Source organism: Nannospalax galili, unplaced genomic scaffold (genome assembly GCF_000622305.1).
Source record: "Nannospalax galili isolate Female #2095 unplaced genomic scaffold, S.galili_v1.0 scaffold432, whole genome shotgun sequence".
Classification (NCBI taxonomy): Eukaryota; Metazoa; Chordata; class Mammalia; order Rodentia; family Spalacidae; genus Nannospalax; species Nannospalax galili.
In genome coordinates, this window is record NW_008331138.1 from 1,183,353 (window position 1) to 1,208,101 (window position 24,749).

Here is a 24,749-nt window from a genome sequence, read left to right on the forward strand (position 1 = left end):
CCCTCTTGCTAGCTTTAAGTACTCTTTTACCTATTTTACAGATGAGCTGAGATACAAAGAGGTAACTTGCCTAAGACTACACAGTAAGCAATTAGTGCCGAACCCAAACAAGGTATTAACAACTTCATACTTCATTTAAAATAGTGCCATGTGTTCTTACTCCAAGAGAAGGATCGGCTGAGCTGCCCAGCCCAGTGGTAGATGACCCATCTGTTTTATTGAGCATCCATGGTGACAGTCACGTTGGTCCAAATGAGCCCTCTGCAAGGCCTGCTGCCACCTCTCAACTCATCTAGTCAAAGTACACTTGTGGTGTCACACCTTTTACACTTTTCCTCACCCAAAACTCTGAGAGTTGAGCCTGAACCCAGAGAGAACAGCCTAGACAGATGCTTCTCCATGATGGTGACGGGATACAAAACCAGATGTGGCTGACTTCGAGGCCTTCAGATGTGAAGGGTGTGGGAGCACATTCATGTATCAATTCTGTTAGACATGAGCTGGCTAAGTGTCCTGGCCACTTTGAGCAATGCCAGTCCCCTCCCTGCAGAAAGCAGGTGTGCACTCCCACCCCTCACCCCAGCCACAAGCTTCCTTGGTTAGAGCCAAATCTTAGCTCCCAGACCACATGGTGCCACACAAAGCAAGCTCAATGCATGCAAAATCTCCAACTATGGGCCAGGGAGATGGCTCAGTAAAGGTGTTTGTTGTGCAAGCCAGACAAACCAAAATCGGATTCCTGGAACCAATGTAAGCAGCTTCATGAGGTGGTACACATCTGTAACCCCAGTATCCAATAGTGAGATGGGAGGTGGGAAACAGAATTGCCGGGAAGCTTTTAGACCAGCTAGCCTGCGGTACTGAGCCCAGTGGAAAGACCCTCCCATAATGGGGAGGGAGAGAACTGACTCCCAAAGGTTGCCCTCTATTTAGTACTGAGAACACAGGGAAGGGCCCAGCCCTGGCACCTGCCTGGAGGTGTGGTGGATGTGGGCTCCTGCCATCTTCACCTGGCCTTCAGCCCCACTCAAGCCTCCAACTTTGCCCACTAGGGCAGCTTCCTCGTAGCTGTGACAGATGGAGTGGCTGTCATGTTCCAGTGCAGTGTGGATGGGGTGGGAGGGGGCACACAGGAGTCAGTGGCCACTCCGTGTCCATGCTCATGCTCATGTGGGCTATAGTCCACTCTCCAGCTGGCTCTGAGGCTGAGCTGGGGAAACCAATGGCACAGAGTGAACCCAAATGCCTCACAGTCAGGCAGAGGGCAGGGATGCTCTGGGATGAAAGGGACAGCAGAGGCGAGGAGGAAGAGACTCATGCAAAAGTGGCAGGTTTTATTGTCCTTCCTGGACAAGTTGCAGCTTCCAGCTGACAGACTGACCAGGAGGCTGGGAAAGGAGCAGGTGCAAGGTGGGCCCTGGGACCACTGTGGGTGCCAGGGCTGGGCCTAACCTGAGAGGTGGGGGTTGCAGGAGGCTGGGGGCTCCAGGTTACTCCCAGCTAGGGAGAGCAAGTCTTTGGACTACCTGTGCTCAGAACTCTGCTGGGATACAAGGTGGGGAGATGGAACAGCTTCAGCACACAACTGGCCAGATGAACTGGATGCTGACCCCAGGCTCCTGCGGCACAGAGGTCTATACTGAAGTCTGTCCAGCTGGTCTCCAAGGCAGAGGATGACACGTTCAGGGGCTTAAATAATAGGCAGGGTGAGGGATGCAGCGGGCAGAGGGTGACCATCTGGCTGGCAGAGCGTGCCTGGTGCCCTGGAGGATGTGGCCTCCATGGTAAGCAGTGTTGGCCCCACCTCTCTTGGGGACAGATGGGTGGGAAATTGGTGGCCACAGGCCTAGCGCAGGTCCTCCTCATCGCCCTGGATGGTCTTTTTGATGCGTAGTAGCATGGTGGTGAGCCACTGGTCCAGCCTCGAGATGGAGTCATACTCTTTTACCTACGGCCAGAGGGTGAGCCATGGCAGCCTTGCTCCATCTGTGCCCTCCCTGCCCCATCACCTCGTCTGTGAAGCTCTGAGGAAGAGTTGGCAGTCAGACTCTAGCTTAAAAGGCCCTACACCTGGCTTCCTTGCTTTGTGGGTGAACTGAGGCCAGCAGACTTGAAATGAACCTGCCCCTCCCACCTGCCCATCTCTCTGCTGTGCCAGGTGGGATGGACAGGGTTGGCTCTACCCTCAGTTAGGCCTAAGTTCCTGGGGGCACCCAGGGAGAGTCCTGGGTGGCAGACACTGCCTGGGGGACAAAGTAGGATGCAGCTGGAAACAACTGGCCTTCAAGGATGTTCAAGTTGGAAAGGCAGAAGAACTATCCCTGTAACCTAGCAGGATCAGTGGGAGGAGCAGTGAGAGGACCAGAGAGCAGCAGAGGGAAGAAGAGAGGGAAGAGCATGGACAGCTGTGGCTGGCCTGGGGCCAAGGGGTGAAGCCCTGGCTTTGGGGGCAGACAGATGAGTAGAAACCCCAACCCTGTTCCTCCTCAGCCTCGTATCACTACCTATAAAGCTGAGCAAACACTCCTTGAAGATTCTGGGGTGACCAACAGCAAATTAAAGCCAGGTCCTGGAACCGGAGGTTAAAAAGGGTGAAATTGGTGGGAGAGTGCTGAAAGCTAGGGGATGGGCCTATGCCAGCCACTCACCACTTCCGTGTAGCTGTCCACGTTCTGTTCCTCATGGGCATCCAGCAGCTTCTGCAAGCAAATGGCAGGCAGGGTCAGGGCCAGGCCAGCCAGGCCCAGTAGACGCTGTTGGGGAGAACTGCAAGGGGAGCACACCAACAGGCTACATCCCAGGCAGGTCATCATGGGGTACATGTGGGGGACTCTGGCCTCCCAACCTTGTCCACCCTCTCCCCTCCATCACTGCCTCCACTGCATTTTCTTCATGTAGAAACAGATGAGGATGGTCAAAGGAAACAAAACCAACCAGCCCTTTGAGAAGCTCTGGACAGTCCCAGATGTTACCCCACCTGGTATCCCTGCCCACCCCCCCACCCATGTCAGGAGAATCCAGCCCTGGCACTCACACCTACCCCATTTCAGGCGAGCCCAGCCCCTACATTCACCCCCCAAGTCAGGAGAGCCCAGCCCAGCACTCACTTTCATCAGCTTGCATTCCCGGGAATCTGAGAAGGCTGGGAACAGCTCCTCATACTTCTGGACAGCGAGCTAAGCAGACAGGAGAAGAAAAGCTAATACAGATAGCAGGGACACTGGAGATACTCCTGGCAGAGGGGACCTGGGACATCTGGCAGTACTGTCAGTGTTCTACACCCTGCCCTGGCCTCCAGTCACCTGACAGTACCCTCACCCCCTCAGCTGAACCCAGTGGCAGTCTGGCTGCAGATGGCTGTAGGAAGGGGGTAGGCTTCCCAGGCAGTGGTGGGGAAGAGGGCAAAAGAGCCAACCCACACGACAGGCCTAGAGTTGGGCACTTCACACATGGAACCCTTGTGGGGACAACGGTTGGGTAGAGCGAGTGAGCCTATTATTAAAGTGTGACAACATAGTGAGTACTGGGTGAGTGGGGTGAGGATGAAGACTAGTCTGACAAAACCTCAGGTTAATGGTGGGAATCAGTAGTGCCTGTGTAGAATCCCTCAGTGAGGGGCTGAGGTATGGCTCAGTGGTAGAGTCCCTGACTAGAATCCCACAGTGAGGGGCTGGGGTGTGGCTCAGTGGCAGAGTCCCTGACTAGAATCCCCCAGTGAGGGGCTGGGGTGTGGCTTGGTGGTTAAGCCTAAAATGCGAGGCCCTGGGTTCTATCCCAGCCCCAGAAAAAATAAAAGCAGCCCCCAGCACCTCTGACAAGTGCATAGCTGGCTGAGCTGAGGAGCAGGGCTCAGGAAGGGGAAGTAGTCGTGGGGCAGCCAGATGGCATGGAGCCCCTGGGGCCTTATCAGGAAGGTCAAGCGCATAGGTATCCAAGGTCCAGTTTCCAGTTCCTACAACTGGCAAGTGCCCTCCCTAGCACCGATCTTGTCACAAGGCACTGAAAACTGGTGGGTAGGCATGCCACCAGGAGAGCCAGGACCTGGGATGCTGGCTGTAGTGCAGAGCCACGTAGCACAAGGAGTTCCACCTCAGGCTCAGTGCATGTGCACCACAGCTGACCAAGCTGCTCTCTCTTGGACAAGGTCAGGATCCACTGTGCCTCATAAAGTGAGGAGGCCAGCAAGAAGCCAGCCAGCAGCTGGGAACTCATGGAGCCTCCCGGGCCCGGCAGAGACACCAGCATGAACTACACCAGTGTTTCCTGTCCAAAGGCCAAGGTGGGAGTGGGGGAAGGGGGCATGTAGAGAAGTACAGTCTGGCAGCAAGAGGTAACTTAGCCTGGTGGCAAATACTTGGCAGCCTGGAGAGGTGGCCTGGCTGGTGCAGGGCCTCTGGGCAAACCCCGGGGAGTCACCCAGTTGGCCTGGGCTCACCTTGGCATTAAGCATGTCGATGCAGAAGTGGCAGAGGGCTGCTTTGAAGAAGTAGTCTTTGGCGCTGTACTTGAGGAGGGGGCTGTCCATGGCACTGGTCCCCACCTGTGACCACATGTCACCATGAGCTCAGGACAGGCAGTTCAAGGATGAGGGTCACCGCAGGCACTAAGGCCTGCTGCAAGCTAAGTCTGGGTCCTAGGGTGAGGCCTGGAGACCCAAGGGCAGTGAGCAGGGACAGACCACGAGGCCACCAAGGGGAGCAGGAGTGACCAGGATGTGCTGAGGGGGTAACCAGGTGTCCATGGCCCTCCCACGCTGCCATCAACCCCACGAGACTGGCATTTGGTGGGCAGAGGGGTAGCAGCAGAGGGAGCATGAGAAGCAGTGCCCAACCCTCTCCTCTGGGCCAGCCGTGCCTTTCTTTCAGCCACAGCCCAGCTCTCCCCACAGGCATGATGTCACAGGGGCTGTGTGACACTTGATGCCTCCCACCGGATCAGTGCCCACTCTGCCATCCATACTGGCTGTTCTTCCCTCTCCGGCCCCATGTGCTCTGCAGAGGCTACCCCACTTTGGGGCTCTGGGGCCTTCAGGCAGCACTGTGAGGGTCTGCACGTGTACAGATTATAGGAGTAATCAGTGGGTGGCCAGGAGCAAAGGAAGATGGGCAGGAAGGCAGGGGACAGGGGATGGGGGGAAGGGGACACAAAGCCGAGAGTGAGGCTCACCTGCTCGTAGATGTCGATGGCCTTCTGGTACTGCTCCAGCTGTGCAGCGTAGCCTGCCACCTTCAGCAGACACTTGTTGGCTGAGCTGTGGGGAGGAGGGGCATGAGGTGAGGTGAGGTGAGGTGAGGGGATGGAGGCAGGTTGTACACATGCATGTACATACAGGAGGGGGCGCTGGGGAAGACTACCTGTTGGATTCCTCGCCTTTGTAGTAATCCGCAGACTGTTCATAGTGGGCGATGGCCTGGTGAAACACCAGAGTGGGTGAGAATGGAGGGAAGGATGGGAGGGGGTGCTACCTGGTGGAGCTCCCCCACCTTCAACAACCACACAGTGGTGACCCCTTCTCCCACCCTGACATTGTTTCAGGTGGGGAGCACCAGCGGTCTTTGGCATAGCCAGGTGGGGCCAGCTCACCTTCTCCATATCTACCAGTTCTGTCTCATAGATCTCAGCGATGGAGATGTGGTGCTTGGCCGCGATGGTGAATCGGCCCTGGGAGGTGGGGGGATGGCACAGGAAAGGGATGCCTATGACCAGAGACATCCTCCATGTCCACCCCTACCCCCACCCAGGCCAGCCTGCATAACATTCCCACCTTGGGGAGGGGTCTGACCACACAGACAAGTGGCATGTAATGGGGCGAACAGTAAAGAGCCAACAGGAACCCAGGCAGAGTATGGCCCACTGCCTGGCAGCTGACTCTTGGGACAGCATCCCTGGGGCTGGGTGAGGTTGGGCCTTCCCTGGGCTGCCTAGGCACACTACAAGAGGACCATGTGAGAGGGAAAAGGCTACCACAGGCACTCCAATAACAAAGGGAAATGATGAGGAGCAGAGGCAGCATACTGGTTCTATAGTGCAGCTGAAGATAACCAATCCCCTCTCCCCCTGCCACAGCACAAACACACAAACAGGAGGGGACAGTGCCATGCAAGTGACTCTTACCATGTCTGTATAGATCTCTATTGCTCTCATCAAACAGTTAATGGCCTCTGGAGGGGAAAGAGAAGACAGGGGGGTCACCCTGGCAGGTCCCAAGACAGGAGGCAGCCAGTGGCCCACAGGAGATGAGAGGTCCATGGTTGCCAGGGCTCCAGGGTTCACAGAGCGACACCTGGGCCCCAGGCGACCTGGTCAGATTGGGTTTCTCTGCACAAGCGACTTGTGGGGTACATCTTCCCCACAAGTCGCTTCTCCTTTGGGCAGTCAGTCACAATGCCACCAGTTTTTCCAGAGGGGCCAAGGCACAGTGGCAATGCTAGCTGGGCTACCTTTGCTATGCCATCTCTTACACAATTTTAAATAGGGGAAAGTTTTTTTTTTTTTTTTTTTGACAAGTTATTTGGAGAGAGGCATGAGTGGGAGGCATTTTCCAGCAGATAGAAATGAGCTCTTGGTATTTGTTTAACCATTTAAATGCATTCCTGGAGGAGGAGGTGCTGATGGACAGGGAGGCAGGGGTAGAGGGCTTGGCTAGACCACAGGGTTCTTGCTGGACAGGCTCTAGGACGACCACTGGGCTCACAATGTCCTGGGCTCTGCTGGGATGAAGACGCACCTGCTTTCAAGGGGCTCTGGGTCCTCTGAATCACATGCTCCCTCAAAGGGCACCCCCACACACTTACACAGGCATTTGGGCCTTGGTTGGGCTCTCAGGGGTCCATAACCCTCTCCCCCCTGCACATGGAGAAGACAAAACACTGCCCTAAGGGTCTGTGTTCTGTCCAACCCTGAAAGGCTTCTGGGCCCTGAGGAAGGCTCAGAGGTTGATGGCCCAATGCCCAAGACCCAAGGAAGGGAAAGAAACAGGAGTTCAACGGTCCCGCACACGTGCAGATTCTGTGGCACAGCAAGTCAGGAAGCAACAGCAAGCCAGCAGCCTGTGGGGCACTACCCACACGGCACCTCGCTGGCCTCAGCTCCTGGCACCCTGCAGCCCACAGTAAGGTCACTCTCTGGGGAGATTTCAGTAGCTGTGGGCCTGCTGGTACAGGCTCTGTGCAGTGCAACCCCTGCCAAGACTGCAAGGGAGGAACATGGATTCATAGGGCTAATTCCCTTTATGCCGGCTTGCTGCTCTGGGAACAGCTGTTCTAGAAGGTGGCAGATGCCAGCTGATATTCTGGACTGCTCCTGGTCAAGCTTCTGAAAATCTCACTAACAAGGGGCTTATCTGAGGCCACAGGCCTGAGTGCACCCCTACCCCCTGGTGCTCAGCTGCAAAGAGCAGGCGAGGAACAAGCTCAGCTCACCTCTATGTCACCCTGAAGCCCCTGGTCACACCCAGACCTCAGCACACACTGTCCTCAATAAAACAGGACAAATCATAGGCTCCAACAGGAGGTGCGATGGGTGGAAAAACGCCAGGTGTCTTATATGCAGGAGGCACTGAGGGAACAGCGGTGTGGGGGTAGAGGAAGGACATGTAGGGCTGGCCCACTTCCTTGCCCCAGGTACCCACGCACACACACAGAGGGTATCTCAGGCACCTGGCTGCCACTCATTGGAGGCCTCAGGAGATTCCTAAAGAAAGCAAGTGGATGAGGCTAAGGGAGGTGGTCTCTGCCAGGAGAAACTGTCAGGCTTCCACTGGTTCTCTAGCTGTTTCCCAGGTCACCTAGACACAGGGTAGAGGCTTGGAGCCCAGGGCTGTCCCATTATGGACTCCAGGGGTGCTGGGCTGCAGCTCAGTGGGTGCAAGGCCCTGGGTTCTATCCCCAGCACGGGGAGGGGGGGGCGGCGGCGGCAGGAATTTGGGTTGTTCAGGTCACCCAGTGATCCCCTCCCCTGTTGTATCACACCCTTCTCTGGATGCCCTGGCAGACACAGAGCCATTGTCCTCCATGCAAACACACCCTCTTCCCTTCATCTGTGAGCTGTGACTAATACCAAGGCAGTGGGGATGGATGCCACCATAGCCATCAGCCCTCTCTGCCTAGCACAAACCCTTAGTACTAGAAGCTCTCCTCTCTCAGCTGTGCCCTCCTCCAGGAAAGGGCCCAGCAAGCTCCCCTCCCCACCCTCATGCCCTTGACACAGCATCCTTATACTTTGTAGTCAGCCTGAGCCTGCTTGGCCACCCTCTGAGGCCTGAGCCCATATCCGCATCCCCAGAGCAAAAGGACATGACCACATTACAGCAGGAGGCACGGCTCTGTTCAAAGGACACTCAGTGCCAGGCATCCCACAGGCTGGCAGCCACCACCACCCAGGATCTCGTTCTCCCAGCCACTCTGGATGGAGCAGTAACTGAGAGGCACAGTCATTATGAGGCGTCTCCAGGACGACCAGTTCCCCGGGGAGCAGAAGAGAAGGCTTGGAAGGGGCTGTGCGGAGGAGAGGGCCACACCTCCCAGAGCCTGGGGTGACTGGAGCTGAAAACAACCCCCAGGGCTACCTGGAGTCACCCACAGGGCAGCAGGTGGATACATTCAAGTCCTACCCAGTCACCAGGCCCTCTCCTTGGTTTGTCAGGTCTAAGCCCACCACATCACAGATGAAGAGGAGTGACTGGTCAGCCTCTGGCGAGAGTCCACACAGAGGTCATCTCGCTCACTGGGAATGGACTTCCACAACAATGATGCTGGGGAAAGCAGTGGTTCTTGCCCTCTCCCCAGGGGGAGCCTTTTTCCCAATGCTAAGTGCCTCCTTTGGAAAGAATATTCACCCAGTTTTCATTCTTTTGAGGGGACAGGATGCTAGACTTTTCTTCTTTTATTTTTTTTCAGTCTAAGCTGGGTTCAAACCTCACTATGTAGTCACCAGCTGAGGATGTGCTTGAACTCCTGATCCCTCTGCCTCTGCTTCTCAAGTGTTGGGGTGACAGGTATGCAGCACCAAGCCCAGGTTAGATGATCCATTTTTTAAAAATGTCTTTGCCGGGCTGGGGAGATGGCTCGGTGGTTAAAGGCACTGACTGCTCTTGCAAAGGACCCGGGTTCAAGTCCCAGCACTCACATGGCGGCTATGAACCGTCCTTAACTCCAATTCCGGGGGATTCCGAAAGCCCTCTTCTGACCTCCGTGGCATTGCAAGACACAGGTACACTCACATACATGCAGGCAATACACTCGTACACATAAAAAGAATATATAATTTTTAAAAAGTCTTTGCTTGCTAAAAACGTAAAATTAGCAACCTATGCTTGATACTAAGGTGTAAAAAAGAAATATTATGGGGGCTGGGCGCACAGCCCACAGGTACAGCACCTGCTCCATCTACGTAAGGTCCAGGCTCCAGCATCAGCACCATAAAAATAACTGAAATAACTGAATGAAAATAATGAAAGTGAGGCTGGAGAGGTGGCTCAGCAGTTAAGAGCACTGGCTGCTCTTGCAGAGGACCTGGGTTTGGTTCCCAGCACCACATGGCAGCTAACCACCGTCCCTAAGTCCTGTTTCAGGAGGTATGACGTCTTCTGTCCTCTGCAGGCACTGCATGATATGGGGGCACTTACCTACACGCAGGCAAGACAGTCATACAGATCACATAAAATTTTAAAAATTTATTTTAAAAAGAAAGTAATGAAAGTCACATTCCCAGCTTGGGAAGCACAAGCCTGGGGGGCATGGGCTAGTCCAGCTCAGGATGAGGTTAGGGACATAGTCCAAGGCTGGCTCCTGTCCCCGAAGGATTCTGTGGGAAGAAGCCTGTCCCTGGCAACTCAATGGAAGTGCTGCTCTCTCTGCTTCTCCCTGGGGTGCAGAGAAGCCAGGTCAGGCTAATTTCCGCTCCTTGCTCCTTTCTCAGCAGCAACTCCTACCTGACTGGTCTCAGAACACCCCCGCTGCCTTCTGCATGTTAATTCTGACAACAGAACAGCTTTGCCTCACTCCCTGGCAGGCTGTGGGTCTGAAATGGAACTCCCACTCCCAAATGCTCACGGGCCCCCCTGGGGGGGTGCACACAGGAGTGGGGGAGGCAGGACTTGGGGCAGGATGCCAGTGCCAGCCAAGGACCGACCAATTCTGAAATTAGGGCTTGTTTTGCCTCTAGCCTATACTGTGCTGGCCACTGGAAAATCCCCGAGCTGCATAGATACTGAGGAGGGCGGTGCTCAGCTGCTCTGGCAGCAGGTGGCATGACCCACAGGCCCTCACCTTGGGGGTCAGCTTTCTTAAAAGCGTTTCCGGCATCCACAAAGCAGGTGGCTGCATCATGCTTACTCTGGAGCTGTAGGTGCAGCTGGGCGGCCTGGCAGAAAGCATTTCCGGCAGCTGCAAGAGAACGCATTGTCCCAATTTCAGTGGGCTGCAGTCCCTGTCCTGGGAGGCACATCATTCCTTTGCGAATGTAGCAACAGTCCCAGAGGATCAGCCCACAGGACCCCAACAGAGGCCTGGTCTTCAGGTCTACCCAACCCCAGACCCAAGTGAGGGAGGCAGGTGGCCCAGGTTCACAGAAAGACAGCCAGGGTGAGCCCAGTGCTATGCCCTCCACTCCAGGCTCCCCAGCACCTCAGGAGAAGGCAGGCAGAGCCAAGGCCTGCAAAGGATGGAAGCCCAGGTTCTTGAACCATGGAGCCCAGAACCCAATAGAAGGCAAGGTGGACATGGGCTAGTAGGACAGGTATGGGAGGAGTGGTTGGGGAGGCAAGGCTAGGTGAGATTAACCTACATGGCCTTCCCCACTTGCTCTCTTCTCTAGCCCATTCCTTTTCTCCACACTTTCCCAAAGCGCATCCTATGTCCCAGGCCTGTCCTCTGCTCTTTCTCTACCCTTGCAATGCTCCACTGGGATGTGATAGGCAACACAGAGTGCATCCCCACCAGGAGTCCTTGCTTAGAAAGGAAAACAGGAACCTGAGTCCAAGTAGACCAGGCTGACCCCATCTCACAGAGATTCGCCTGCCTCCACCTCCTGAGTGCTGGGATTAAAGTTGTGTCCCACCACATTCCCATTTCTATATATATATTTTTTTAAGATTTTATTTATTTTTATTTCATGTGTATAAGTCTCTTGCCTGCATGTATATAAGTGCACCTGTGCATTCAATGCCAGTGGAGGCCAGAAGAGGGCATCAGATGCTCTGCAACTAAAATTATAGTCAGCTATTAGCTACCATGTAGGTGTTGGGAACCAAACCTGGATCCTCTGCAAGAGCAACCAGTGCTTTAACCACAGAGCCATCTCTTCAGCCTCTCATTATTATTATTATTATTATTACTTTTTTTTTTTTTTTATTTCTTTTTTTTTTTTTTTATTTCTTTTTTTTTTTTTGGTCTTTTTGAGACAGGGTCTCCCTGTAGCCCCAGCTGTCCTGGAACTCACTATGTAGACCAGGATGGCCTTGAACTCACAGAGATCCACTTACCTCTGCCTCCCGAGTGCTGGGATTAAAGGCGTACACCACCACGCCTGGCCTGCCTCTCATTATTTTTAAGAGCTCCAAATAGTTCAATAAAAGGGATGAGAGCAGGGAATAAATGGTCTAAGACTTCTTTTTGAACATGGGGTGGGGCAGGAGCTCAACATGTGATTAAAAAGTAGAAGTTCCAGGGCTAGAGAGATGGCTCAGTGGTTAAAAGTACTAGCTGTTCTTAGGGCCTAGGTTTGGTTCCCAGCACCCACATGGCAGGTCACAAGTGTCCTAACTCCAGTTCTGGGGGCCCAATGCCTTCTTCTGGCCTTTGTAGGCATTGCATGAATGTGGTGCACTTACATACATACAGGCAAAATATTCGTACATATAAAATTAAAAAAAAAATCAGAAAAGTTTCATTGTTAAAAAACAAACTAGTCAGGCATGGTGGCGCATGCCTTTAATCCTAGCACTCAGGAGGCAGAGGCAAGTGGATCTCTGTGAGTTCAAGGCCAGCTTGGTCTACACAGTGAGTTCCAGGATAGCTGGGGCTACAGGGAGACCCTGTCTCAAAAAGACCAAAAAACAAAACAAAACAAAACAAAACAAAACAAAACAAAAACCCCAAAACCAAACACAACAAACCAGGTGTGGTAGTGCATGACTTTAATCCCAGCACTCAGGAGGCAGAGGCAGATGGATCTCTTTGAGGCCAGCCAGGTCTATGCAGTGAGACCTTGTCTCCAAACAACCCAAAACAAACAAAACCAAACAAACCCCAGAAAGCCTTCCTTATCCGTGCTCTATGCTTTTGGATGGCTGGCTTTCTGCTCAAGGACTTTGGGAACAGCACCTGCAGGGTGTGACAGTAACTGGGTCTACCTCCCCACAGTCTTTTCCACCATTTCAGGGATACTCCTCTCTGCCCCTTGACTTCCTTGAGTCAATCTTGCTGAAGGTGGATGCCTCAGCTGGGCTCCACTGGTTCAGGGCCTGTCCACCATCAGTAGGCTGCCCCTACAGAGGAACCTCTCTGTCCCCTCCCCTCAGGAAGCACCTCACTCTACCCTGGCCCCCTTGACCTAAGGGACAAAGCATCCTGCTGGCCTTGGGTCTATAGGCTCCTGGTATCAGAGAGGGGCTTCGAGGCCACGTGCTGGGCTAGGCCTGTGGGCCAGAGGGAGGGAAGGAGAAGGAAAGGGCACGCACCGCTCCATTTCTTGGCCATCTTGAACATGTTCGCCGCTCTGGCATACATCTCGCATGCTTCCTCTATTTTGGATGAGCCTCTGGGGAGAAGAAAAGGGAGGCGGTAAGGAGACCATCCAGTCTAGGCCACATGCTCTGCCCTGGGATGAGTGGCAGAACTGTGCCCCAGATTGCTCCCCAGGCCATCCAAGCTGGCCCCATCCTCACGCAGGCACTGTCTGCAGGAGCAAAGGCTGTTGGCATCCTCCCTGGTGGGGCTGAGTGGGCACCCACCTTGGTGGTGGCGGGTTCCTGACCTTCTTCCTCTACCCCCTGCCTAGCTTGTGGTTAATCACTGGGACCAGGGCACTTCGCAGACTCTGATCCTCAGGAGGTGGCGAAGCATTCTGGAGGATTTTCCCAGCTGAGGGAACCCCGCCGCTTCCCCAGTGCTCTGACCTGGTGCCTTGTACTCTGCCCTCGGTTCAGAAAGAGGAGTCACATTTGAAAACACGGCAGATATGGCACAATACAGGCATACAGAGAAGCACTATGGTAAGACATAAATATAAAACAGTCCTGTTTGCATCAAAAAAAAAAATTAAGAGGGTGAGAGAAACATGCGTATTTATACAAACACAGAATGTTTCTGGAAAAATATACAGAACCCTAGTAACAGCATTGTTTCCAAAGGTAGAGTCTGCAGAACTGGGGGCTGCGTGTAGGAGGCTGGCTTATTCACTGTATACCCCATGTGCATGGTCTAGTTTTGTTTTGAACCATCTGTACATTTTATCTCCAGGGACCCATGTAGCCTAGGGTAGCCTCACAAACTCTATGTAGCTGAGGATGGCCTTGAACTCCTGGATCCTCTGGCCTCCACTGCCTACGTGCTGGGATTACAGGCTTGCACAATCGTACCCATGGCTTCACTGGACAAGTGCTCTACCAATGAGCTCCATCCCCAGCCAGACTCATGCTGTCATTTTAAAATAAAGGGTGCCTCTTTGGGCTTTACTCTGGCTTCTCAATATGTAAGAGGTTCAGATGAATCTCCTCCTGGGTGGGTGGCTCCCCTCCTTAGGAGCTCAAAGCCCTACATCCCTCCCCGATCCTCTGTCTTGGCTTCATCTCATAGCTGTGGGGGCCTTGGAGACCAGGCTGGAGGCACCCTTCACAATGCTTTGCACATGTGCAACCCAAACTTGACCTCAGCCTCGAAGAGCGTGGGGCAGCACCCAGTCACACAGCAGCACACTTGCTCAGCAGGTCTGGGTGGGCCTGTTTTAGGCTTTTAACCACTGCAGTTTGAGGGATGAGGTGATCTGGGTGACTGGGCAAGTCTGACCACTGTTTTAGCAAATGGCCTGAAGTAGAGGGGCGAGCAAGGCTGGCAGGTGTCTTGAATGGAAACCACACCAGGTGAGGTGCCTCCTCCAACAGAGTCCAGTCTGAGCTCCTCCCACATGAACCACATGGGAAACACCCTTGTGCTGGGTAGCTTTAGTTGTTAACTTGACACCTGGGTGGAGGGAGCCTCAACTGGGGAATTGTCTCTATTGGAGTGGCCTGTGGCCAAGTCTGTGGGGCATTTTCTTGATTGTTGAGTGATGGGGGAGGGGGGATGCAGCCCATTGTAGGTGGTGCCACCCCTGAGCAGGTTGTTCTGCATTGTATAAGCAAGCAGGCTGAGCATGGGCCAGCGGAGCAAGCCTGAAAGCAGCCTTCCTTCGTAGCTTGTGCTCCAGCTCCTGACTCCAGGTTCCTGCCCTAGTTCCTACCTTGGGTTCCCTGAGTGACGAACTGACCCTGGAGATGTAAGTCAAATAAACCCTTTCTGCCCCAAGCTGGTATTAGTCAGAGTGCTTAGTTAGAGCAACTGAAAGCAAAGTAGAATAACCACCCTCATCTTCTCTGGAGAAACCCCTGGCCACAGAGAGGTCAGAGATGTACACATTACCTCTTGTTGGGAGGCCCTGTGGACCTGTGCAAAATGCCCCAGGAGTGGTGTTTTGGAATGTTCTTTCAGGATGTACTGGGAATAGAAGCCAGAGCCTGGCATGTGCTAGGCAGGAGCTCTGCCACTAACATATACCTCTAGCCTCAGCAATATTCATATTCTCTTTCTCTGATGGGGTCTCATGTGTCTCAGGATTCCAGGCTGGCCCTGACCTTGCTATGTAGCTGAGGCCTGCCTTCCTGCTTGGTTTTAAGTGGTGCTAGGGACTGAACCCAGGGCTCTGAGCCCCTGGAATAATCTCTTAAGAGGACATGCTCACAGACATTAATCACAGGTCTGCCCATTTCACTGATCCCCTAATTCGTCTTTTCTTGGTGGGTGCAACTGAATACTACACAGCCCCTGATGCCCTCTGAAAAGGCCCAGGCTCCTGGTCAGCTGTACTGAGAGGCCGGAGCTGGGGAACAGCTATGAGAGCAGTAGCTGCTGGCCAGGTCTGCTTAGCTCAGCCTGACAGGCGGATTCAGCTCAAGTCTGCAGCTGCAGCTCTGATTCCATACTAAGCTGTGCTGACTTGTCTCCTGCAGGAAAAGCCACAGGGATTACAGCCTGCCTGCGCCCCAGGCTGCCTCCTGTCCTTATACTTTGGTCCCAGCCCTGCCTCTGTGAGGTGACGGCAGATCTCCACAGTCCCAGCTCTTTAAGAGATGGCAGGGAAGTCCTCAAGGGGCAGACTGACTCTTGTAGGTGTACCTGGCAAATCCCAAAGAAGCCATGTGCACACTTCTCTAGCTGGGGAACAAATACGTGAGAATCTGAAGAGGATGACTGTTCACAGGAGGAAGCCTGCCCTCCACTCTATCACCAAGCCCAGCCCACTCAGAGCTGCTGCAGAGTGGGGGACTGAACCTGAGAGTCTGAGACTGGGGCTAAGTGGCCCAAGAGCCACCACATAATAGGGAGGCACATCCAGGCAGTGCTGAGGGCTTGTGCAAAGGCCCTGTGTCAGAAACATGCTTAGTGACCTGAAGAAGAGAAATGGGCTCTCGTGCTAAGAGTGGCACAAACGAGGCTGGAGGGGCATGCAGGGGACACTACAGAGTAGAGGCCTTGCTCAGACATGACTGACACAAAGCCCTCAGATGTACCACACTAAGCTGTCTTCTCTGCATAGCTCACTGAGGCTTCCTGTCCCAGGTCTGGGTGTGTTGTCTGTCTTAGGTCACCCCTCTATGGTAGCCTGACTAGAACTGAAGACTCTTGCGTGACACCCCAAGGGCTTGCAGGCCTCCTCCTCAAGGGCCTGGGCGGCAATGAGGGTGACAGATGACAGGCCTCCCCCACTGACCTCCTCCAAGCTGCCTTGGCTGTACTCTTCAGCCCACAGCTCAGTGCCTCGCTGGGAATAGAGGGAGCTGGTTGGGGCCAGCCTGGTGCAGGCTGGCTATAATTACCACAAGCTCAGTTATGCTCTCCCCCTCCTGGAGTGGCTTGAAGGAAGCAGTCTCAGGTCTCCCAGGCACAGCTGCCATATGGAGTGCTGAGTGCTGCCAGGAAAGGCGCTGGCAGCAGCAGCTAGAGGAGTTTGCAGGGCAGGCTTGGCCTGCCTACCTCCCACCTCCATTCCTTCGGCTCCCAGAAGCTGGACAGCAGAACAGCTCCCCAGCTTGCATCTGAAGTCTGTCCCTCTGGCAGCCACAGCCACTGGTCTCCAGGTCTCTCCTAGGACTGAAGGCTCACAGGCCAGATTAGTCAGGGTACTCAGTGCTCAGCAAGAGGATGGACCTAGGGCTTGTTACCACCCTCCACGGCTCCTGGAGCTGAGGAACCACTTCTTAGAACCTCAGAGTCCTCTGAAAAATGAGGGGGTGGCCAAGTACATGCCTACCCCACACCTCCAGAGGCAACAATGTACAGTGCAGGGCTGCAGTGGTGAGGACTCTGCTCACCAGGAGCTGCCTGAGCATACTGAGCATCCTCCAGCAAGGGAAGCAGCATTTAGCCAGCCTCCACCAAGCCCCCACAGGCAGACGGACCAAGACAGAAGGGTCACTGTCGAGCTGCTCTGCTGACAGCTGTCTCTTGCCAGCCAGCCCTAACCCTCTCCTGGCCTCCCTGGCTCTGCAGCATCTCCCTGTGAGCTCTCTGGCAGCCACTGCTCAGGTCCCAATAAGATGAAACACTAACGCTGGCCCAGCTCTGAAGTCCTCTCAGGACCCTCTCAGCATGTATCTGCTCTGCAGAGTCAGAAGCAGAAAGCATGGTGGGGGCACCCCCCAACCCCCACCCTGGCACGTGAGCATCTATGACCCTGGGCTACTAATCCAGAACCTCGTCTCAGCAGGACAGTGGAGACTATGAACGCGACCCCATGATCTGGGAGACACAACACATACTCAGTACTTGGTCTGGGCACAGCACCCAGCAGGTGCTTAAATGACCACCAAACAGAGGAGAGGAAACACCCAAGAGGTGCCAGCCACCCTGCCACAGATACTTTAAAGTGGCCTGCAGTGCCACAATCAACAGGAGGTGGTCAGGTGGGCTGGAATGTGGGTTCAATGCACCCATGCCACCTCTGGGTTCCCTGTCACAGGGACAGGGCTACACACTGCTGGCTGCTGCCACGCACAGGTGCTTGGAAGCAAAGGTGTCACTGTCATCAGACCCCACAGAGGGAGGGTGTAGATGCAGGAAAGTTTGCCTACTGAAAGAGCTGGCGTGGGCTCCAAAATCTCCTCCTCCTGAGGAGCTCCACGCTGTTCCTCCTTGGCTTCCAGGGTCCCAGGTCTCTCCTTCCTAGTCTGACAACCCCCCGAAAATGGCCCTTTGTCTCCAACCACAGATTCAACCAATTGCAATCACAAAATGTTTTCAAAAGCTGCACCTGCCCTCAAATGAGTCCAGGCTTTCCCCTTGTCAGCATCCCCAGGGCGGTGGCAGGCAATTCTGATACATCTGAGTTATGTAAAGAATCAACTTGTAGGTGGCTCAGGTGCAGGAGGCTGTGTAGGTTTACATAAATGCCACACCACCTTGTAGAAGGGGATCCCAGCACCTGTATGTCCCCCTCAACACTGCTGCTCCTCTATGCCCCAAGAGGATGATGCTCATCATAGTCCAGAGAGACAGCACTTCCAAAGATGCTGAGGATGCCCCTGGCTTCTCAGCATCCTCTCCACACACCAGACCAGAATCTCTGTTCCACCAGGCAGCAGAGGCCATCTGGTGACCAAGCCAGGAATTCCAGTTCCCCAAGAAACCCTACCTGCCCTGCAGACTGAGCGGAGCGGCCAAGCTTTCAGCTGTGGCTCCTGGCAGCAGGCAGCAGCCACAATGCACAGTGGGAAGGGGCATCAAGGGCTTCTGCAGGTGGCAGGGGAGCAGATACAAAGCTTGAGGCTGCCCCAGGCTCAGCAGACGTCTGTGAGCCCAGTTGGCTGGCTTGCTCTTTCCCAAAGCTCAAGTCCAGCTCTCTTCCAAAGCTGGCCCTGGGGTCTCCTGCTGCCCGTGGGCAGTTCAAACTGGCTTTCAACATCTCATCTTGAGGAACACACTGTATAGACACCCTGCAGTTTCCAGTTCCCCAGAGCCTCCAGTTCAACGCATAGTGCTGAAAACGTCGTGCTGACTGTAATGATTGCTCAGGTGAGTACCTCATATACATGCTTGGAGCCAGGGGCCCTCGCCAGGCCCGGCATCAGTCTGTTTACTCTGCCTGTCCATTTGGTAGGAAAACCCTGGCAGGCAGGGGTCACTCTGCAGACGAAGAAACTCCAGAAGCACTGGCATTCCAGAGGAAAAGGGTGTTATAAGGAAATGCAGCAGGGAGAAATTAGGGTCAGGAGTCTAGGGAACAGAACTGCCCTTCAGCACCTGTTTAGTCCCCATAGGGCTGTCTCTGGACCATGGGGTGCAGGAGTAGGAGGGAGCTGAAAAAATGCCCAGACTCCCAGATGTGCCCACTGCCAAGGGAGACAGTTTTGCTCTTAAACTGGCTGGAGTTTCAAGGCCACCTAGCAGCTAGAACTACCAAAGAGCAAAAGTGGTTGATGCCACCACAGCCAGGGTGACAGGCTACTTGACCCACGAAGCATGAGCAGAGAAGCCCCTGGGAGGAGCTGCATCCCAGCCCTCCCTCCTGCAGGCCTTGAGCAAAGGCCATTTGTCAAATGTTTACCTGGGCAGCCTGAGCTCCAGGGGGAGGGGCTGGGCCCTTCTGCCAGTGAAGAGGAGTCTCTCCAACTGACTCTCGGTGCCTAACACCCAGCTTCCAGCACCCTGGCTCCAGTGGGCCCTGCTCACTTCCCTGCAGCACCTCCTTGACTCTTCCTGGAGGTGGAATGGACCAGCAGGAACCTGCCTACTCTTTCAAATGTTTGTAGAAAACAGGGCAGGGAGCAGAGAGAGGGAAACAGCTGTCCAGTTTGCTGACACCCCTCCTAAATGCAGTGTCCAAAAATGGGCATGAGTCTCAGGGAGAAACTGCTATGGGGGTACAGCAAGCACCAAGGCTAGTCTAGAGGGCTGTGGAAGTACACAGGCCAAGGCTGACCATCACGCGCCATGCTTCCTGTGCTGCTGGACAAATAAATGGAATTTAAGCCCCCTTTATCCCTTACCAGAAACCACAAGGATTGTGTGTAAGCTACATAAGGATAAGTGCCTGGCCTAGGCTGGATTGGGAAGCAGAGTTAGTGCTTAAGCAGACATTACTGTCACCCCAACAGCCTCCCGTATCACTGTCCCCGCACTAGCTGGTAAACAGGAGCCCATTAGGACAGGCTCCTGCTAAAATGCTGCAGGCCCCTCCAGTACCTCAAGTCCAAGCCCATGCTCACTGGCCTCAACTGGGTCCAGCCTCTCTTCCCCACTTCTCCTAAGATCATGATCTGATGTGGAACTCCCTGCCAACTCTAACCCTTCGGGACGTGGCCTTGTGCCTCTGGGCCTCAAGCTGTCCCCTCTGCCTGGAGTGCTGTTCCTCACCAGGGAGCACCCCCCAGATCTCCTGCTTAGCCCCCAGGTGGAGTCCTGTCCTCTAGGAAGCTCTCCCAGCCCCCACCCAGTCATTCTGATCACATGAGACCTTTGTCCCTACCACTGTTGCTTAGATAAGACAGCTCTTCCAGATCTGAGCTCCCTTCCCACATCCCAGAGTTCGTCAGTGCCCAGCTCACTCCCAACCCCCTCCAGCTCTCAGTTTCCTCCCAGCTCAAGAACTCTGTGTCAACGACACAAGCTGGTCCCCACTGATAATTTTGCTTTATTAGTGATTGGGAAGTGGTAAGTGGGTGGTAAATGTCTCAGGCACCAATAGCTGCATCCTGCCAAGGGCCCAACTGTACACTTATCTCTCCGGCCAAAAGAGACCAGACAGTGTCACCAGGAAAACTACTGCAGAAATCCGAGCTCTAGGCTCCACCCCCAAACACTGGGTTTGAACTTCTCCTCTTGTGAAGAAGGAAGAAACACACCCAGAGTCCCTCTGGGCCTCTGTTCCTGTCTAGTCCACACAACCCATCAGAACCCAGGTGTTTCTCTACACACTGCAGAAATTGATTCATATGCTTCAAGTTGTTCTGCTAAACAGTATCTGACCTCAAATAACAATGGGATGGGTCCCTCTCTTCCTGGAAAGAGCCTTCCCCTTCTTTCAACTGCCACTGACTAATAAGTCTCTTCCAGAACCAGGCTCTTTCCCCCGGACTCCTTTCCTAGGCTTCTAAGAACTCTTTCCAACCGACCCCCCTCAAGGCCTGGGCCTTCTCTTCCCTTCCCTTAATTGGCCTCTCTCTAGATCCCCTCCAGTCTCTCTTCCCACCTTCCACGCCTCTCTCTCTCACCTTGAAAAGGCAGGCAGATTCCATTTGGTTCCTTCTGCCTCCAGGAAGAATAAGGAGGTGCTGTAGGGAAGTGAGCCCCATAGCTGCTTCCGCCTGGCTAGTGGGCAGTCCAGAGATCTGAGCTGGTGCCTGGCTCAGTTCTGAACACCTCACACACTCAAAGCAAACTTCTGCACTCTGTTTTACTGTGCTTCCAGGGATTCTCTTTCAGGGAAACTAAGCCCCCGCCCCTGGATTAAGAAATGGTTGAACCACATCCCAAGCTTGGGCTTTGCTGCTTCTAAGCTCATCACACCGCTGAAGTCGGTCAACTTTTTTAAGTCGACATAAACTTTGTGTGAAGTGCCTGCCACCTCTTGGGGTCTGTTCTGTCTTCCACCACCCTATTCTAAGGCACACGAGTCACCCCTTCAGACCTCCTTGTGGACCACCCAGCAGACCTCTGCCCTGCTTCAGTTATCTGGGTGCCTCGTCCTCCCTTTCATCGCTTTCTTGTCCAAACCAGCTTAAGATCCATCTGTCTCCGCCAGTGAGTCTCTTCCACCTCTTAGCCCAGGCCTCCTTAACAGGAGTCACTCCTTCCAAGGGCCCACTCACCCCAGGCACCCAGACACCTCAGACTCATCCCCAGTACCGTCCCAGCCCGGCAGCCAGGGCCGCACCGATCCCCGGTCACCGGCTGGGAAAGGCGGGACCACCTTCAGTAGGTGTCCTCGGCCTTCGAGGTGCCGAGGACGTGCGCGCCCGGCTGCTCCCGCTCCGGCCTGCGACACAGCCGAGCCTCGCCCGCTGCTCACCCGAAGAGGCCGGAGAAGAAAGACTGCGAGTTTTTCACCTTGCGCTCAGCCTCGGCCAGCAGCGCCATCGCCTCGGCCTCCTTCCCGGAGTTGGCCATGACGCCGCGGAGCTACTCCGCACAGCGCTCCGGACAACGCAGCGGCGGCCTCAGGGGCCTGCGTTGACGTAGTCCCGCAGCCCTCCGCCCAGGGGCCCCGCACCACGTGATCCGCGCCGACCAACCAGCTGCCTCGAGCGGAGGCCCCGCCCCTTCCAGGCCCGCCCCTGCCTGATGCACACCGTGACCCGCAGCCACCAATCGCCGTGCCGGAGGTTGGACGCATGCGCACAGGCCCATGGAAGGCAAGCCACTAGTTTCCCAGAGCCCCAGGGCTCAAGCGCCACGTGATGTCTCATAAACCAATCACAGCCCTGTTCCGCCCAAAAGCTTGACCTCCCACCAATGAGCAGGAGTCCTGGGTCATCTCGCCCCGCCCCTGAAGAACTAGACTACAGTTGTCAGCTGACCGCTGACGCTCACGTGATGGCTCAGGGTTCTGACCCGGCCAACAGTTTGGCCCCGCCCCCTTCCGATTGCGTCATCGTCTTAAAGGAAATTGTTCTTGCGCCCTCTGCTGGTCATCCATGGAATTGGCTTGGGGAGGCCAGGTCTCTATTTCTAGCTGGAAGGGCCATTGAGATGGCTCAGCGGGTAAAGGCGCTTGCTACCAAACCTCAATACCTGAGTTCGCTCCCACGGACCACATTGTGGAAAGCGAAAACCGACTCCTGCATGTTCGCTCGCACACACACACACACACACACACACACACACACACACGAGCCTGTATGATGACTCTGGAGTATCTTGCAATACCAAAAAGGGAGTACAAACAGAATGAAATGGGTGTGTCAAGGGACATGGGCAAAGCTGGGGAGATGGCTCCTGGGTAAAGTACTCCTAAAAGCTGTCATCAAACAAAGGAAGTCTGAGAAACTGCCACCTCCGATGGGAGTCTAAGGGGGCTCGACTGCTAAGTCCAGTGTGGGATCCTGGGTGGAATCCTGGAACAGAATAGTGGATGAAAGTGAAGGAAGTCTAGGGCTGAGTAGGTGAACTGCTTGCCACACAAGTATGAGGACCTGAGTTTGGATCCCCTGGACCCACATAAGAACCTGCGGAATGTGCCTGTGACCCCAGCACTGGGCGGAGTGGAGACATGCAGTTCTCTGGAGCTTGCTGGCCAGCCAGGCTGGCCAAGTCACTGAGCTCTAGGCTTAGTGAGAGATTCTGTCTCAATAAAATGAGGAGGGGCTAGAGAGATGGCTCTGTGGTTAAGAGCACATACTGCTCTTACAGAGGACAGGAGTTCCATTCAAGCACTCATGTTGGACAGCTCACAGCCATCTGTAACTCCAGCTCCAGGAGATCCAACACCTCAGGCCACCATGGGCATTGCACTCACATGCACACCCCTCCCCATATACATTAATTAAAAATAAAATAAGATGCTGGGCATGGTGGTGCACACCTTTGATTCCAGCACTCAGGAGGCAGAGGCAGGCGGATCTCTGGGAGTTCAAGGCCAGCTTGGTCTACATAGTGAGTTGAGTTCCAGGACAGCTGAGACTACAGGGAGACCCTGTCTCAAAAAGACCAATAAAATAAAATAAGACTTAAAAAAAATAAGAGTGATCGCTTTGGCAGCACATATACTTAAATTGGAATGACAGAGAAGATTAGCATGGTCCCCTGTGCAAGGATGGCATGCAAATCTGTAAGTGTTCCATATTTTGGGAGGCTGGAGAGATGGCTCAGTGGTTAAGAGTACTGGCTGCTCTTGCAGAGGACCAGCATTCGATTCCCAGTACACACATGGCAGCTAACAACTGTTTGTAACTCTAGTTCAGGGGATCTGATGCCCTCTTTCCACCTCTGCAGGAATTGCACAACATGTGTGTGCTTACATACATGCAGGCCATACACTCAAACAAAAATAACAAAATATTTCTTAAAAAAAAATAAGGGAGAGTGAAGACACCTGACATTGACCTCTAGCCTCCACAAGCACTCACATGCACACATTCATAGATGCATATATGCACATATGAACAACACACACAAAAACTAAAAATAATTGAAAGAAGTCTAGCTAAAGCATGGATCTCAGTTAACACTTATTGACAATAGTTCATTAACTGTAGCAAGCACAGCATGGTAAGGTATTGATAGAGGAAGCTGGGATGATGTGTGTTGGGAATTTTGGTACTGTTTGCTGATTTTCTATAGATCTATAGCTATCCTAAAAGGCTCCTCTACGTAAGGCCAGGCTCCTGGGCCCCGCCCACAAAGACTGCAGTCCTGACAGTGTGGGGTAGCACAGGAAGCTGTCTTTTTCCAAGCCCCAGAGGTGTAGCAGAGAATGTGGGGTCACCATTTGAGAAAGCTGCTATGTGGGGTGGGTGCTGGTGAGGGGACAAAGCAGAAGGAACCCCTGACTCTTCAAGAAGACTTTCCCAAACCTCCCTGTGGTCAGCCCTGCATTCTGACCGCAGAGCAGCTGGGGCGAGTCTGGATGGCCATGAGCAGTTTCGGTTCCACCCTGTGGAGCCAGTCAGGGTGAAAGCTTGTCCAAATGTTACCTTTCAGAGTAATCTGTAATACAGCAATAGGCAGCTATTCACCCTCAACCCTCAACTCTTCAATTCAGACTTGCATGTCTAGTGTTGGAGGTTAGTGCCTCAGGGTAGACAGAAGAGCTCAGGCCACAGGACACACTGACAAGCAGTGTGTGATGGAGGGCCTTCTTGATCCAGTCCATGCAATGGGGAAACTGAGGCTCATATGAGTGATTTATATGTATGTCACCAGGAAGGGCGAGGTGCCAATTCAGGTTCCTGGGCGGCCTGACCCCTTTCCCTCAAGCAGGGTGTTCCAACAGCTCCACATTCAACCCCTGCTGTGACATCTCCCTGCCAGGCTCTAAGTTTTAGCTGAGATATGTTCCCTGGGTGAGACATTCTCTGCAGTGCTGGGATGGACTGAGACACAGGAAGGGACACAGCCCTCTTCCCTGCTTTCTGCAGGTTGGGGCTGGGGTAGAGGCTGCTGTCCTTGCCTGGGATGCAGCCAAGGTATGCTCTGCTGGCTGCCTGGGGTCTTCCTTCATTTCACAGCTGACCAGCTACAACCATGAAGGTTTGGATGGCTTCACCTGCATCAACCCTTCACAGCCATGGCCAAAAGCACACTACTGTCACTGTCTGTCACCTGTGTGCCTCCTCTTCTAAAATGAAGTTCCATGAGGAAAGAGGCTGTGTCCCTCTCACCTCAGTGTGTGTGGTTAGACAGCCGGGGAACTGCCTGGCAGGGCTGCAGTGCATGCTGAACAGTACACAGGGCCGTGCCTGCCTTCTCCTTACCCCTCACCTCCTGACTCTGGCCCTGGCTGTGCTTCAGATGCCTCTGCTGAGTGCACAGGCTGGGAAATCGGAAGACAGCTGCTCA

The 24,749-nt window shown here is 54.1% G+C and overlaps 1 protein-coding gene and 1 non-coding gene across 5 annotated transcripts; one reads left to right on the top strand and one right to left on the bottom strand.

Annotated features, from left to right (window-relative positions):
* Positions 1-1,313: 1,313 nt before the first annotated feature.
* On the bottom strand, positions 1,314-21,460 carry Napa (NSF attachment protein alpha). Of its 4 annotated transcripts, none has more exons than XM_029558235.1 (11): positions 21,262-21,460; positions 12,680-12,759; positions 10,269-10,385; positions 6,115-6,161; positions 5,584-5,661; positions 5,355-5,410; positions 5,167-5,251; positions 4,436-4,540; positions 3,108-3,176; positions 2,649-2,766; positions 1,314-1,948 (listed from the first exon to the last, which is right to left on the bottom strand). In XM_029558235.1, exons 1-10 carry the CDS (start codon positions 21,357-21,359, stop codon positions 2,680-2,682), a joined length of 822 nt encoding a protein of 273 aa, XP_029414095.1. In that variant the 5' UTR covers positions 21,360-21,460; the 3' UTR covers positions 1,314-1,948; positions 2,649-2,679. The 4 variants fall into 4 exon arrangements, with proteins under 4 accessions (XP_029414095.1, XP_008820416.1, XP_029414104.1 ...); XM_008822194.2 differs by having other exon boundaries at positions 2,649-2,699; positions 21,262-21,458; XM_029558244.1 differs by lacking the exon at positions 10,269-10,385 and having other exon boundaries at positions 2,649-2,699; positions 21,262-21,459.
* A 1,473-nt stretch (positions 21,461-22,933) lies between these two features.
* LOC115068299 lies at positions 22,934-23,038 on the top strand. Its single transcript, XR_003847663.1, has one exon. It is a non-coding gene; the product is annotated as a U6 spliceosomal RNA (small nuclear RNA).
* Positions 23,039-24,749: the final 1,711 nt, after the last annotated feature.